The 14,513-nt window shown below is 38.6% G+C and overlaps 1 protein-coding gene across 1 annotated transcript; it reads left to right on the top strand.

The window, feature by feature from the left end:
* Window positions 1-50: 50 nt before the first annotated feature.
* Window positions 51-14,409, top strand: LOC127946927 (ATPase MORC2A). Its single transcript, XM_052543741.1, has 27 exons — window positions 51-215; window positions 1,110-1,299; window positions 1,905-1,958; window positions 2,081-2,115; window positions 2,224-2,292; window positions 2,411-2,501; window positions 2,599-2,707; window positions 2,786-2,945; window positions 3,189-3,300; window positions 6,275-6,400; window positions 6,611-6,690; window positions 7,070-7,152; window positions 8,431-8,516; window positions 8,693-8,833; window positions 8,912-9,066; window positions 9,145-9,273; window positions 9,647-9,752; window positions 9,832-9,964; window positions 10,043-10,129; window positions 10,588-10,881; window positions 10,977-11,276; window positions 11,798-11,858; window positions 11,946-12,084; window positions 12,160-12,336; window positions 12,420-12,513; window positions 12,624-12,812; window positions 13,636-14,409. Exons 2-27 carry the CDS (start codon window positions 1,232-1,234, stop codon window positions 13,702-13,704), a joined length of 3,147 nt encoding a protein of 1,048 aa, XP_052399701.1. The 5' UTR covers window positions 51-215; window positions 1,110-1,231; the 3' UTR covers window positions 13,705-14,409.
* The last annotated feature ends 104 nt before the right edge of the window (window positions 14,410-14,513 follow it).

Genomic DNA, 14,513 nt, shown 5'->3' with positions numbered 1-14,513 from the left:
TGCGATTGGCTGAGCCCGGCGAGGAGGGCGGGGCAGGTTGAGCTCGGCGCTTCTGCGTGTTGTTCGAGGGAAAGAGCTGCTGGAGCGATTCAAGGCCTTGCGTCTGCTTTCTATGAACGGAAAAGGAATAAACACGTTCTGTTTGGTAGCTTTCCTCATGCAACCGGCAGAAACCTCTGGATAAAATCAAACGGGGGCCGAGGAGTGGTTAAATGGTTTGCATTATTGAAATCACATATATTGCTTGTGTTACAGTACAAAGGCTGTTGGTTTTGTGAATATAGACGGATGGTTATGGGCAGGCCGCAGATATTTGACCAGGGTTCATGTGCATGCTTCATTGCATGAGTCAGGAGATAAATCTGACAGTCTAGATACTAATTTGAGCGTTAAGTGATTTGAATATTCTAGCAGATCACCAGTCTGTGCTGTTGCATGGATCTTAAGGGCCTTGCAGCATGGGTTGGCCTGGCGTGTGTTTCTCTGTGAATTTAGTCAGTTCAAGGACGGGCAGTAAGAGATAACGTTACCCTATTTATGAGCTCACCTGTACGGTTCATTATTTAGCCGAGAAAAATAAAATATGCATTATCATTGTAAATGGCAAAAGTTGTACATGTGGAAAAAAATGCATCATGCACGCCTACAATAAGAAAGCATATTTAAAATAATTTACAGTAACTGAAGGTTTAATATGGCGAGATGGAACAAGCACACAGAATGACAAATCTCAAATACTGAGTTTTTTCTCTTTTCAATTTGAGGCTACAGTATTTAACTATTTTTGTGATATGTAGTATGCAGAATGCATCCTGGGCACAGTATGCAAGTGCGTTTGCCAAAGTGCAGTATAACACACTGTGGGGAACCCCACAATGTATTGCAACTGAATTCTGTAGGAATGCATTTGATTTAACAATTATTTTTTAATCTATATTTTCACTTATTAATTTGACGGCCAATATTACCAACTGTTATCACTATATATATATCCCATTAAGCAATGTGTTATTACCTTTTCCATTGATTTGGTTAACAAGTGATATACTTCAGTTTTGCAGTAGATCAGTGAATGGTGTTTGCTGATGTGTTTGTTTCTTGTTTTCTAGGTTTTCGAACAATCACACTTGATTCTCATCATATGGAAAGAATGTAGATTCGAGACGTGAATACTATCAGCTGGTTTTTCTCTTTTTTTCCCCTTTTTTTAAATTAGCTTTATTTTGAGACAATGGCCTACACAAATTACAGCTCATTAAACCGAGCTCAGCTTACCTTTGAATATCTGCACACAAACTCGTAAGTACCAATTTTAGTGTGTTTATATGCACGTGAACCTTAACGTTATGTAATTAAATAACTATGCCATGTTTTTTCCATAATGGGGTTTGGTAAAACCATTCCTAGGAGAGAAATGTCCTGAAACAGGCTACCATGAGGGCTCTGGAAAGCATTCCCATGCTATTTTTGAGATCATGTGGTTGATTTTAAGCATTTAGATTATGCTGCTGTGGGATCGCCAAATATTTTCTTTCTACAGAGCAGCTTGCAGTAGCAATATATCTAAAAGTCATTAATTTCCAATGAAATGCTGTGTTTTTCAATTATTGACATTTTGGCAATGCAGAGCTCATTTTTTTATAGCAATGTGATGCACAGACTATCAATGGCAGTGTAGACAGTGTATATGTTTTTGTAAATCAAACACTAAACAACAATTGGGGAGGATGATGTTTTGTTTATAAATTCCTATGCATTCATATGAATTATTCTTGTATAACAACTCTCCTTTTTGACACATACGTCTGCGTTTATCAGCCATAAACTAAAAAGTAACACATCAATGCAATCAATGGAAAGGGTTATTTTTTGTTGTTGTTGACCGATCATTTTATTACCAACAGGACAACCCACGAGTTTCTTTTTGGAGCTTTGGCCGAACTCGTGGACAACTCAAGGTACAAACACTGTTTTTCCATCAGTAATTATTAAGCATTACTGACATGCCAAATCATACTGAGGAATCATTAAAATTATTTGCACCATTGACGTGAACATTCACTCCATTTCTCGTCCTCAGAGATGCAAATGCAACACGGATAGACATCTATACAGGTTAGATACAATAGTTTTAAGATACAGAAATGCATTTCAACACTAGCAAAAATATGTATTCGTATTCATCCCAATACATTTTCGTATTCATTTGTTATGGCCAATCAGAAAAGAGACCAGATCTGAGAGGCGGGTTTATGCTGTGTTTCCTCGACGATGGCACTGGAATGGACCCCAGTGAGTAAAGCAAAGAAAACGAAACCCTTCATACTAAACTAAAAATGCATGCATTTCCACTCAACAACTCAACATCTCATACACGACCCAGTGATGACAGTAGAAATGTTTTAAACAGGCGAAGCCACACATGTCATCCAGTTCGGCAAATCAAGCAAACGATTCCCAGAGTCCACTCACATTGGCCAGTATGGAAATGGATTAAAGTCGTAAGTACTATTACACTTTTACCTCAAACCAATAAAAAGCCTGTATCTTGATATTCAAGGGATTTTTTTAATACATAAACATCCTGGTCTCTTTTAGGGGTTCCATGCGTATTGGGAAGGACTTCATCCTTTTTACCAAAAAAGATGACAAGTTAACGTGTTTGTTTTTGTCGCGAACATTTCATGAGGAAGAGGGTTTGGACGAGGTAAGCAATCGTTGATTTCTGACAGTCACTCATTCTGAACGAAGAGCAGACGTCTGAGTTATTGCCCTGTTCTCGTAGGTGATTGTCCCATTACCCAGTTGGGATGCGAAGACCCAGCAGCCTCTGACTCCCGACACGGAGAAGTACGCTACTGAGACTGAACTCATCTTTAAGTATTCACCTTTTAAGAACGAAGAGCAGCTATTCCGCCAGTTCAAGAAGATCGAAGGACCCAGTGGTTCGTTTTTGCAGCACTTTTATAAAAAATGAAATCTATGTGATTAATCTGAATGCCATTTATAGACATTATACACTTCCCTTCAACATAATGTGCATGTATCAAATAGCACACATGCAACAAAACATTAAAGAGCTGAATTGCACTAAGGCTTGCATTCAACATAAGAAAATAAAGAGTTGTTGCACAGTGAGAGTGTCTTGGATTCAGAAGCTGTTAAATCGGATTACTGTGTGTTTGTAGGTACGCTGGTTGTAGTTTATAACTTGAAGTTGATGGATAACCGAGAGCCGGAGTTGGATGTGGAGACAGACCACCAGGACATTATGATGGCTGGGACGCCCGTAGAGGGAGTGTGAGTTAACTCGCAAACTATTAGCTGTTCACCTTTCTCTAGATCTTAGCATCTGTGATTAAACACACTTGAAGCAATAATTCACACCAAAAGAAAATCTACTGAAAATGTACACACTCTCAGGCCATCCAATATGTAGAGGAGTTTGTTTTTCTTCATCAGATTGGGAAAAATTCAGCATTACATCACTTGCTCACCAAATGATGCTCTGCAGTCAATGGGTGCCGTCAGAATGAAAGTCCAGTGGTTCTCTTTCAACACAAAATCAAATGTTTCCATATTTTCAATGTATTTGAATGGCAAATTATGATTTATGTACTTCACTCGCGTTCCAATATCCACGTAAAACCAAATGTTTTGCATAACATCACGGTAGTACGGTGATAGCACTTAACGGCACAGATTTTACTACAAATATAAACTGAGCAGTGTGGGTTTTTTTTTTCCATGTTTGACTGACTAAACTTATGATAATAAACAGGCTGCACTGTCAATGGACCAAAGTGCATGCAGCACTTGTTTATTTTTTCCCCAGTGGAAGCAACTACTCCTCTTACTCAAAAAGATAATCGGAAATTGTAAAAGGTTTGTCTTTATTTGTGTACATTCACAATAAAAACAAATCCTTATGCTTTTGAAGAATAAGCCTAAAAAAACAGGAGGACACTTTCTGCCGTCTGGTTTCATTTTGAGCAGCACAAAAATGAACCGAAACTCTGCATACTAGGCTACGTGTTCCACAGTTTTTTGTTCATTTTTTTAATTTAATATTTAAGTAAAAATATATTTCTTGCATAGGTATTATTATATAATTTAATTCAATTCAAGTTTATTTGTAGAGCGCTTTTTACGATACAAATCATTGTAAAGCAACTTTACAGAAAATTACTTTTCTACAATATTTAGTAGTAGCTTATCAGTGGTGACCGTCAGTTTATGTGCATATGACAGTAATTTTTATGTGATTGCATAGTAGAAATATTTGTTAGTTCTGTTTGTTGATTCAGGGTTAGCATCATCTGGGGTCCTCTGAAGGTCAGCATCATCTCTTCTCCGGTGTTCTGGATCCAGACTGGAGCTTGTGTAAATCCTAGAAGAGACATCATTAGCATAGCTGCTGTTCCAATAAAGTAAAATTAATTAGTTTAACCCAAGCTAAAGAATAAGAATGCACATTTGATCAGATGGAACTACACTCACAATTTAAGAGATACATTATTCGAATGCTTGGCGAAAGAGATGCGTTTTTAATCTAGATTTAAACAGAGAGAGTGTGTCTGAACCCCGAATATTATCAGGAAGGCTATTCCAGAGTTTGGGAGCCAAATGTGAGAAAGCTCTACCTCCTTTAGTGGACTTTGCTATCCTAGGAACTACCAAAAGTCCAGCGTTTTGTGACCTTAGGGAGCGTGATGGGTTGTAACGTGGTAGAAGTCTAGTTAGGTACACAGGAGCTAAACCATTTAGGGCCTTATAGGTAAGTAATGATAATTTGTAACTGATACAGAACTTAATAGGTAGCCAGTGCAGAGACTGTAAAATTGGGGTAATATGATCATATTTTCTTGACCTCATAAGGACTCTAGCTGCTGCATTTTGGACTACCTGTAGCTTGTTTATTGACGAAGCAGGACAACCACCTAGAAGTGCATTACAATAGTCCAGTCTAGAGGTCATGAATGCATGAACTAGCTTTCTGCATCAGAAACAGACAACATGTTTCGTAGCTTGGCAATGTTTCTAAGATGGAAGAATGCTGATTTTGTAACATTGGGAATATGATTTTCAAAAGACAAGTTGCTGTCTAATATAACACCCAGATTTCTGACTGTAGAGGAAGTAACAGTACATCCGTCTAGTTGCAGATTGTAGTCTATACTAGATTCTGTGTACTTTTTTTTGGTCCAATAATTAATATCTCGGTCTTATCCGAATTTAATAGATGAAAATTATTGTTCATCCTATCTTTTACATTTTTAACACTCTGCTAGTTTAGATAATTTAAAAGTGGAATCTGGTCTCATTGAGATATATAGCTGAGTATCATCAGCATAACAGTGGAAGCTAATTCCGTATTTTCTAATAATATTACCAAGAGGCAACATGTATATTGAGAATAGAAGGGGACCTAGGACGGATCCTTGTGGCACTCCATATTTTACTGGTGATAACGGAGACATTTCTCCAAATCTGTTCTGATGAAAAAACCAAACTCATCTACATTTTTGATGATCTGTCGGTGAGTAAAATTTCAGCAAATGTAAATTTTTGCTGAAATATACCTATATATGAGCTTAGAAATCCAAAATCCAAAATTTCGACATATAAGGGTATTGTATTATAAAAATATCCTGTAAGATTCAGAATTTCAAACTTTCTCGTCAGTCTAAAAACATCTTATATTGAAGATAATCTGCCAAAATGTCAGCTTGTGGAATGTGACACTTTATGAAGTAATAGTGTGGCTAAACCCCGCCTCCACAGAAGATCAATGCCTGCTTCTACATCACTGCTTGTTTAGCTCCGCCCATCGATTCTACAGCACTGCCTCTTTAGCCCTGCCCACCGACTCTACATCACTGACTGTTTAGCTCCGCCCACCAATTTGCACATGTATTGTAAATTAGGAGAGAGGCAAACACAGGTCTAAAAATAAATCTAACGGTAAAGATGCTCCAAAGACAACAAGACGCTGTGCATTACCAAGTCCTGACCGAGAGGTTTTATTTTACCGTGTTTTTATTTACAAACAAGGCACAATTCAACGCAGGATTTTCAGAAAGACTGAGAGCATTATAAAAAAATGTAAAACTGAAATAGTTCATGACCTCTTTAAACGAACCAGTCAACGTCAGTAGGTTGGATCTAAACTCCTGTTTCTCTTGAGCTGGCATAATGCATTGGTTTTAAACATGTTAATGTAGTGTTGGATGTTTTTCGGTGATGCTGACACATACTTTTGTGTTGTTAACAGGAAGCCAGAGAGGAGGTCGTTCCGTGCGTATGCTGCTGTCCTGTACATCGACCCCAGGATGAGGATCTTCATTCAGGGTCACAAAGTTAGAACCAAGAGATTGTCCTGTTGCTTATATAACCCTAGGTAAACATGAAAAAAATATACAGTTTCAAGGTATTTTCAAACCAAAATGACTTCTTAATGTTGTGAACTGAGTGGGAAAAAAAATTAGTTTGCATGTTTACAAGAACTACTTGTAAAAACTTAAGTGTGAAAACTCTCTCAGAGGTGGTGCCAAAAAATCCTGAATTCATATATATACTCATCTGTGCATTCTTTTCTTTTGACTTCTAGGATGTACAAATACACATCGACTCGCTTTAAAACTCGTGCGGAGCAGGAGGTCAAGAAGGCAGATCACCTGTCGAAACTTGGTGAGTTTGACCTCACTCCACGTAAACATCTCAAAGTGGACTCGAAGATATTAAGGGAAGTTGACTTCAGGCTTTGTGGCTTCTAAATGGCATTTCCTCTATCTGAACGTTTCTGCTTTTAACCTCTTCAAACACTGAACCACAGGTTTTGACAGGATGTAGCTGCTCATTCTAACACACACACACACACACAGTGGACATTGTTATAAATGCCTCTTTTAGCGCTTCCCTTGATAAAGACTGGAACAAAAAAAGAAGAAATGTAAATGGTTTTGGACTGGATTCTTAGTGAGAGAATTAGACCTGGCAGATGCTGTAAAATCAAACCATTTATGTCCCTTTTGTCTCTTTTTGTGCATGTGTTTGACTTCCTCTCTAGCTGAGGAGAAGGCACGAGAGGCCGAGAGTAAAGCTCGTGCACTGGAGTTAAAGCTTGGTGATGACTTATCCAAAGAAGCCAGAGTAAGCCAACCCAACACACACTTCAGACCCAGAAAGGATCTTGATCATAGATCAAAGATATCAACCTTTCTGTAGAACACGATAGCAAATGATTACAAGAACGTCCAATGAATAAGGACTGACCTGGGCCATCAACTTCATTTCCCAAGAGCATAGTTAGCCACCTATAGTGACAAGCTTCATCATTACCAGCGTGGTTCAAGGATTTGGTGTTTCCTGAATCCATAGTTTGCAAACAGTGTTGCATTTATGTGGTTGGAACTGCAGCTAGAAGCATAGTTTATTTTAGTAAGGACTTAAAATAGATCATGCACTTAAGCAAAATAAGCAAACATATAATATAATCTGTTTCTTACATTACATTCAAATATATTTTTAATTATATGTCTTTTAGTTTAAGCGATTTCAAGTGCCATTTGTGTACATGCTCTGGGGATCCTGGAGAAATATGTGACCCTGGAGCACAAAAGCAGTCTTAAGTCTATGGGATATATTCGTAGCAATAGCCAAAAATACATTGTATGGGTCAAAATTATCGATTTTTATTTTATGCCAAAAATCATTAGGATATTAAGTAAAGATCATATTCCATGAAGATATTTTGTAAATTTCCTACCATTAAAAATATCAAAACTTAGTAATATGAATTGCTAAGAATTCACTTGGACAACTTTAAAGATGATTTTCTCAGTATTTAAATTTTTTTCCTCCCTCAAATTCCAGATTTTCAAATAGCTGTATCTCTGCCAAATATTGTCCTAATAAACCATACATCAATGGAAAGCTTGTTTGTTTCTGTATAAATCTCAATTACGAAAAAATGACACTGGGGTGTAGTCCAGGGTCACATATAATGAAACCTCTGAAATGCATGAGAACAAAAACGGTTCAAATGTTCATTATTTACAGAAGTAATCTCACATTAATTGGATCTCAAATTGAACTAGCAGAAGTTTTAACTTACTTGATGTCATTACCGACAGCTCTAACCAATGTGATTTGAATTTTACAAAAGCGGCAAAATTCCGGGAAACGTTTGTGAAACATTCAGGAAACACATTCCAGAACATTCTAACATCAGCATAGCAACATGGTTGAAACATAAACATTCCGATTACCTTGGAAACAGCATAGCCTTGGCAACCTTTGCATTGCACAAAACAGAACTACTCGCATTATCTTCTGGAGTTCTATTTATCAATGAATTCATTAAATGTCAATTTCAAAGTGCTTATTGGTTTTTCATGAATTTGTTTTATTTTCTGTCGCTGATTTCAGGCCGCACTGAGAAAGGCACAAGATTCGGCTGTGGCGTTACGTGCCGAAGCTACTAGAAAACAAGCCATCCATGCATCCAAACAAAAGTAATCACACCCACAAACACAATATGACTTCTTAAAGTATGCCTGGAAATGTTTAAAGCTTGTTTTTTGCATAAACCCCTTCATATCCTTGAGAACACACTTGTTTATTATTATATAGAGTGTATTCACGCAACACATTGTTTCCTGCAGCGTTTTGTCTGTTCTTCACATTTCAGAGCTTTGAAAGAGCCCAAGGAGCTGAACTTTATCTTTGGCGTGAACATCGAGAGACGAGACCAGGATGGAATGTTCGTCTATAACTGCAGCCGTCTAATTAAGATGTACGAGAAGACGGGACCACAGCTGGAGGGAGGAATGTGAGTGGAAAAAAAACCAAGCTGATGTGCTAGAGTAGCATTAGCGGTGATGATGACCACTGTCTGTGTGTCTACCAGGGCCTGTGGGGGTGTTGTCGGAGTAGTGGATGTTCCCTATCTAGTGCTCGAGCCAACGCACAACAAGCAGGACTTTGCAGACGCTAAAGAATACAGACACTTACTGAGAGCCATGGGAGAATATCTCGCCCAGTACTGGAAGGACATTGGTATAGGTCAGTCCGTGTGGCTTCTTTTTTTATAGTAATATGTGCAGACATACTGTATATATGAATTATTGTTTCCCTTAACAGCTCAGAAGGGTATAGTGAAATTCTGGGATGAATTTGGGTATTTGTCGGCCAACTGGAACTCCGTTCCGTCAAATGAACTTCGGTTTCGCAGACGGAGGACCATGGAGATCCCGGTCACCATCCAGTGTGGTACGAACAGTCAGAAAGTTGCTTTAACATGCCAAAATATCTAAATGTGTAAATATGCCAAGAACATAATCTTAGTACTCAAGATTACTGATTTGATCCTAATTCCTTATCTGTAGTGTTACGCTTTAGTGCAAAATATAATTATAATGTCGCTCCAATTACTGACAATTGTTAAGGACAATTTTTTTTTATATGAGAAGCGAATCAGACATTACTATTTTTGCCGGATAGATACTAAAAAGAGTCAAAATTGCTAAGCTTACATTAAAGGAGCATCTAAGCCTTATATAGGGACTAGAGTTTGTTTGACTTGGGTCAGGAAAGAAAAACCCGAAACAATCTAGTTTTTCACATTTTACATTGTTTCCTGTAGATAAGTGTCTGAAGTGGCGGACGCTACCATTTCAGATGGATGCCGTGGACAAACGGTACCCAGACAGCTGGATGTGTCTCATGAACCCCGACGGAACGCAGGACAGGTTTGGAGACTAGATACCAGAGGCATTCTAACCGTTCAAGACTTCTATTCCTTGGTTTGTTATTGGTCTGTTCTGTTAGGTGTGATGCTCCTGAGCAGAAGCAGAATTTGCCCATTGGTGTTTTGAAAAAGGACATCAAGTCATCAGAGGATAAACAGAAAGACCTGTCCGAGAAAATCCGCCAGCAGCAAGAAAAACTGGAGTCCTTGCAGGTCTGTCTAACATCTCCACGCTCTGAGCCGTTCTGTGTTCATTTTGTGTAAATGAATGTTTCGTCTCTCCTCATTCAGAAAACCACAACAATAAAATCAGCAGCAGATTTAAAACGGCTCCCTCTGGATGTCAGTACAAAACCTGCAGAAGAGCGCACGCCTCAGGTACAGCGTCTGCTTCTGGATGCATGTGGATAAATCTCAGCAAAAAAAATGTCTAGGTTATATTTCAGCCGAAAAATCTAAAGGAAAAATCTGGAATTTAGCATCGCAATTAAAGGAATAGTTGAATGGTAATTCTGTAATGTAATGCATCTAGACTTCTGAATTTTTCATAATACTGATTTCTTTTTAAACCATACCATAGAAATACCAGATTAACCTAATTTATATCATACATCTTTTGTTGACATTACAGTATAATAACTAGAGGGGAAAACATGCTTAATTTTCAGGAAGATAATTGTCCTAAAAGTAGGTAAAGTTTAAGGATTTTTTAAATATTTTAAGAAGGTAAAGGTGACCTAGACACATTTTTGACACGTTTGATGCTATGCATAGTTTTATTTTATTATAAAAAATAAATATCCATACATTTTTTTACGAATTATCCTCCCTAATAGCCGACGCGCTCATCTCAGCGAGCAGCGCCCCGCCCCAGATCCCCTCCTCTCCCCGCAGTGGTCAGAAAAGCTGTCAGTCAGCCACAAATAGCAAAAACTCCTCCCCCTAAAGCCACACCTCCTTCACGACCGACCCGGACCCCACCAGCTCCTCCCCCTCCGTCCAAAGCAAAGTCATCACCAGCTCCTGCAACGAAGGCAACAAAACCCACTCCCAAACCTGTAGCTCCGCCCCCACCGCCGCCCACAAAAACACCAGCTCGCAGAAGCGCCGCGCAGAGCCGCACTACTACAGTAAGTAATCTCATTTACTCAAACTTTAAATATGGTGCTTTAATGCTGATCGTGACAAAATATTACAACAAACTGATATGTGGTTTTTCTGGCAGCCATCATCCACCAAGACTGCTAGCAAACAAACTCCAACCAACAAGAAAGGAAACGTAAAGAAAGGTAAAGTCCAGGAAGAGAAGAAAGATGCAGAGGAAGAAGAAAGTGAAGAGGAGGAAGAAGAAGAAGAGGAGGAGGAAGAGGAGGACGAAGAAGACAGTGCATCAGAAGAGGATGAACCTCAACCTAAAAAATCAAAGATGGCGGCATCTGTTCAGGCTCGAGGGAAAGCTGCAGTGGAAAAAAAAACACCGATACCAGCGGCAGCCGAAGCAGCTGTCAAACAGACCAATGCTGAGGTAACATTCACACCTCAAAGAAAGTTCAGCCTAAAATGTTCTGAAATTGTATGGTATGAATTTTTCTTCATCAAAATAGAATAGAAAATGTAGCATTGCATCACTTGCTCCGCAATGGATCCTCTGCAGTGAATGGGTGCCGTCAGAATGAGAGTCCAAACAGCTGATTAAAACATCACAATAATCCACAAGTATTATATAATCCACTCCAGTCCATCAGTTAATGACTCGAGAAGCCAAAAGCTGTGTGTTTTATAAGAAACAAAATTCATCATTGAGAGTTTTTAACTTTAAACTGATGGACTGGAGTGCTGTGGATTATTGTGATGTTTTTATCAGCTGTTTGGACTCTCATTCTGACGGCACCCATCCACATCCATTGGTGAGCAAGTGATGCAATGCTACATTTCTCCAAATTGGTTCACATTAACAAACTCCTCTAAATCTTGTATGGTCTGAAGGTGAGTGCATTTTTTTTTTTTTTGCCGAATTATTGTAATGGATTTTAATTCCACCGACAGGTTATCACAAATAGCACTAATGAAGATCTGAAGAAAGATGCAGCAAAAAATGCACAGAAAGGTAAGATTTGTAAATTTTTGCATTACAAATGGATAAATCCAATTCTGGTGCATTTTTTATAGATCTAATGAACTGTTGGTGTTGTAGATAAAGGAATGCAGGTGGAGGCGAAGGTGAACGGCGAGTGGTTCACGGGTCGTGTAACCGCAGTAGAGACGGGAAAGGAGAGCGTACGCTGGAAGGTCAAGTTCGACTATGTTCCCATGAACACTCCAAGAGACCGCTGGTACATGCACAAACACACACATAAACACGTCTGTCGCTTGTGACTCAAGAATGTTTAATTTGTGTTTGTTTTCAGGGTGTTTAAGGGCAGCGATGACGTCCGTCTCATGCGTCCCGCCTCTCCAGAGTCCAGAAGTCCAGACACCAATCAGGGTCCAGCACGGTCTGTAACTCCGCCCACCGCTGCAGAGCCTGACACGACTCAGAGCGGGCCGAGCAGAGAGACCACGGAAGGCCTTGTGTCCATGATAAGGTGTGTTCGTGCTCTCTTCTTCTGATGATAATATGTGCATTCTGTGTGCATTTGAACCCTCCGTTCATGTGTGTTTGGCACAGGACGTTGCTACGGTACTTCTTCCCTCCGGATTTCCGAATCCCTAAAGATTCTGTGAACACTATGAGTGCTGAGGACCTTGTGGCCTTTCCCATCGTGAGTGCAGACCATCGTTGCTGCTACACAGAATCCTTCAGAGATATTTATATCAAAGCTAAATTGTTTGAGTGCATGCACGTATTAATTGACTGTCTTATGAATTGCAGAAAGAGTATTTCCAGCAGTATGAGGCCGGACTGCAGAGTTTGTGTAACTCCTACCAAACTCGGGCGGAGTCACGCGCACGAGCCGTGGAGGAGAAGAGCAGCGGGGCAGAAGCCAAACTCAAAGAATCTGAGGAGAAACTGCGCAAACTCAGAACCAACATCGTCGCTCTTCTGCAGAAAGTCCAGGAGGTCTGAAAAAAACACACACACACTTTACTGCATTTACACACATAATAACACTCCTGTGTAAATCAGTTTTGCTGTTAGTTTTGATTTTGTGAGCTGTTGTCAAAGAAAAATATATTGTTTATTAGTAGTGCTGTCAAGCGATTAATCGCATCCAAAATAAAAGTGTGTGATGTGTATACAAGGGCGTAACTTTGGGTCTACCATTGGGGGGGTTAAACTCGCAGCATATGAATAATTTTCTTGTGTAAAAGGTAACATGCTAATTTACACTACAGATTATTTAAAATATGATACTATCTTTCTTGCTGGCAAATGAAATTAATAAAGAAAACGAACAAAAGTATTAATTCTGAATATTTCATATTATTTTAATCTGAATGATGTTATGATATTAAGGGGGTTATATTAGTTGGATCTGATTTTTGGGGGGGTCATGACCCCCGTAACCCACCTGCAAATTACGCGCATGTGTGTATATTTATCATGTACATATAAATACACACACACACACACATGCATGCATGCATGTTTATATATGAAATACTAATATTTATATAATAATTATACCTGAATATATATATGCATGTAAATATTAAAAATATATACATGTATGTTTGTGTACTATATAGCTTATATAGGCCTATACATAATAAATAATATACACATTTTGTATACAAAGCTTGTTCTGTATGTGATTAATCACGATTAATTATTTGACAGCACTAATTTAAATTACCGTTTCGAATTATCAACGGAAACAGATTGTTTTTTTTTTTTGAAGTTTGACATTGATTCCTTTATTAATGTTTATTTTGTTCGACAGGACATTGAGATCAGCAGTGACGATGAGCTGGACGCCTACATTGAAGATTTGGTCACAAAGGGAGAGTGAAATACTGCATCTCCTCTGTTTTACCTTCATTTCCACTCTCTACATGTTGTTCATGCATCCTATGTGTTCTGACGGTCGACTGGAGTCGATTGCTGGTCGGCTACATCTCCATCCCTGTACTGTAACAATGCAGCAAGAGCTTCATTGCCAACTTCAACGCAGTTTTCGGTTCAAAACACCACTCAGGCCGTCGACTGAACTTGAACTTGTGGGCCGCAGGTGATAAGAGATTGAGAAGAGATTTAAAAGGTTTCATAGAGCCTTGAGTTTGAAATCTTTCTTTGGTTTTACTCTATGTGAAGATTTTGAGTTCATGTTGGCTGTGTTTTAAGGTCTCAGTGTTGTAAAGCTTCTTTGTCAACCTGATTTCACGGAAGAGTCTGCAGTTGTTCTCACAGCTCGCATTGATTTATTTCAAATCAGTTTGACTTTTTTAGTTTAAAAGTTGGCTTTAAGTTGCTGCTATGTTATCCGAAATTCTCAAGTTTTGAGTTACTTCCCGTTTCATTTTCCATGTACTTGGATGTGATTATTGTGTTTGTTTTAGTTTTTTTTAATCCTCCAGTTTCCGTTTTTTGTTGGTGAATAAACACTGATGTGATGCTGATAACCTTTACAGTTACAGTATTAAGTCTTCATCTTTATATCTGAAAATATTTTTTAAAAAGTTTTATTAAAACGGTCCAATAAAGTTTAGGATGTACATGTGGTCGTATGATTCTGTTTGACCTTGGGACTTCCAATTATGGTCTTGACATGTAAATTAATTTTTTTATTTATTTGATGAATGCATTCAACAATTCACTGAA

The sequence above is a fragment of the Carassius gibelio genome, chromosome A25 (genome assembly GCF_023724105.1).
Source record: "Carassius gibelio isolate Cgi1373 ecotype wild population from Czech Republic chromosome A25, carGib1.2-hapl.c, whole genome shotgun sequence".
Taxonomy (NCBI): Eukaryota; Metazoa; Chordata; class Actinopteri; order Cypriniformes; family Cyprinidae; genus Carassius; species Carassius gibelio.
This window is presented reverse-complemented; position numbering and strand designations above follow the sequence as displayed.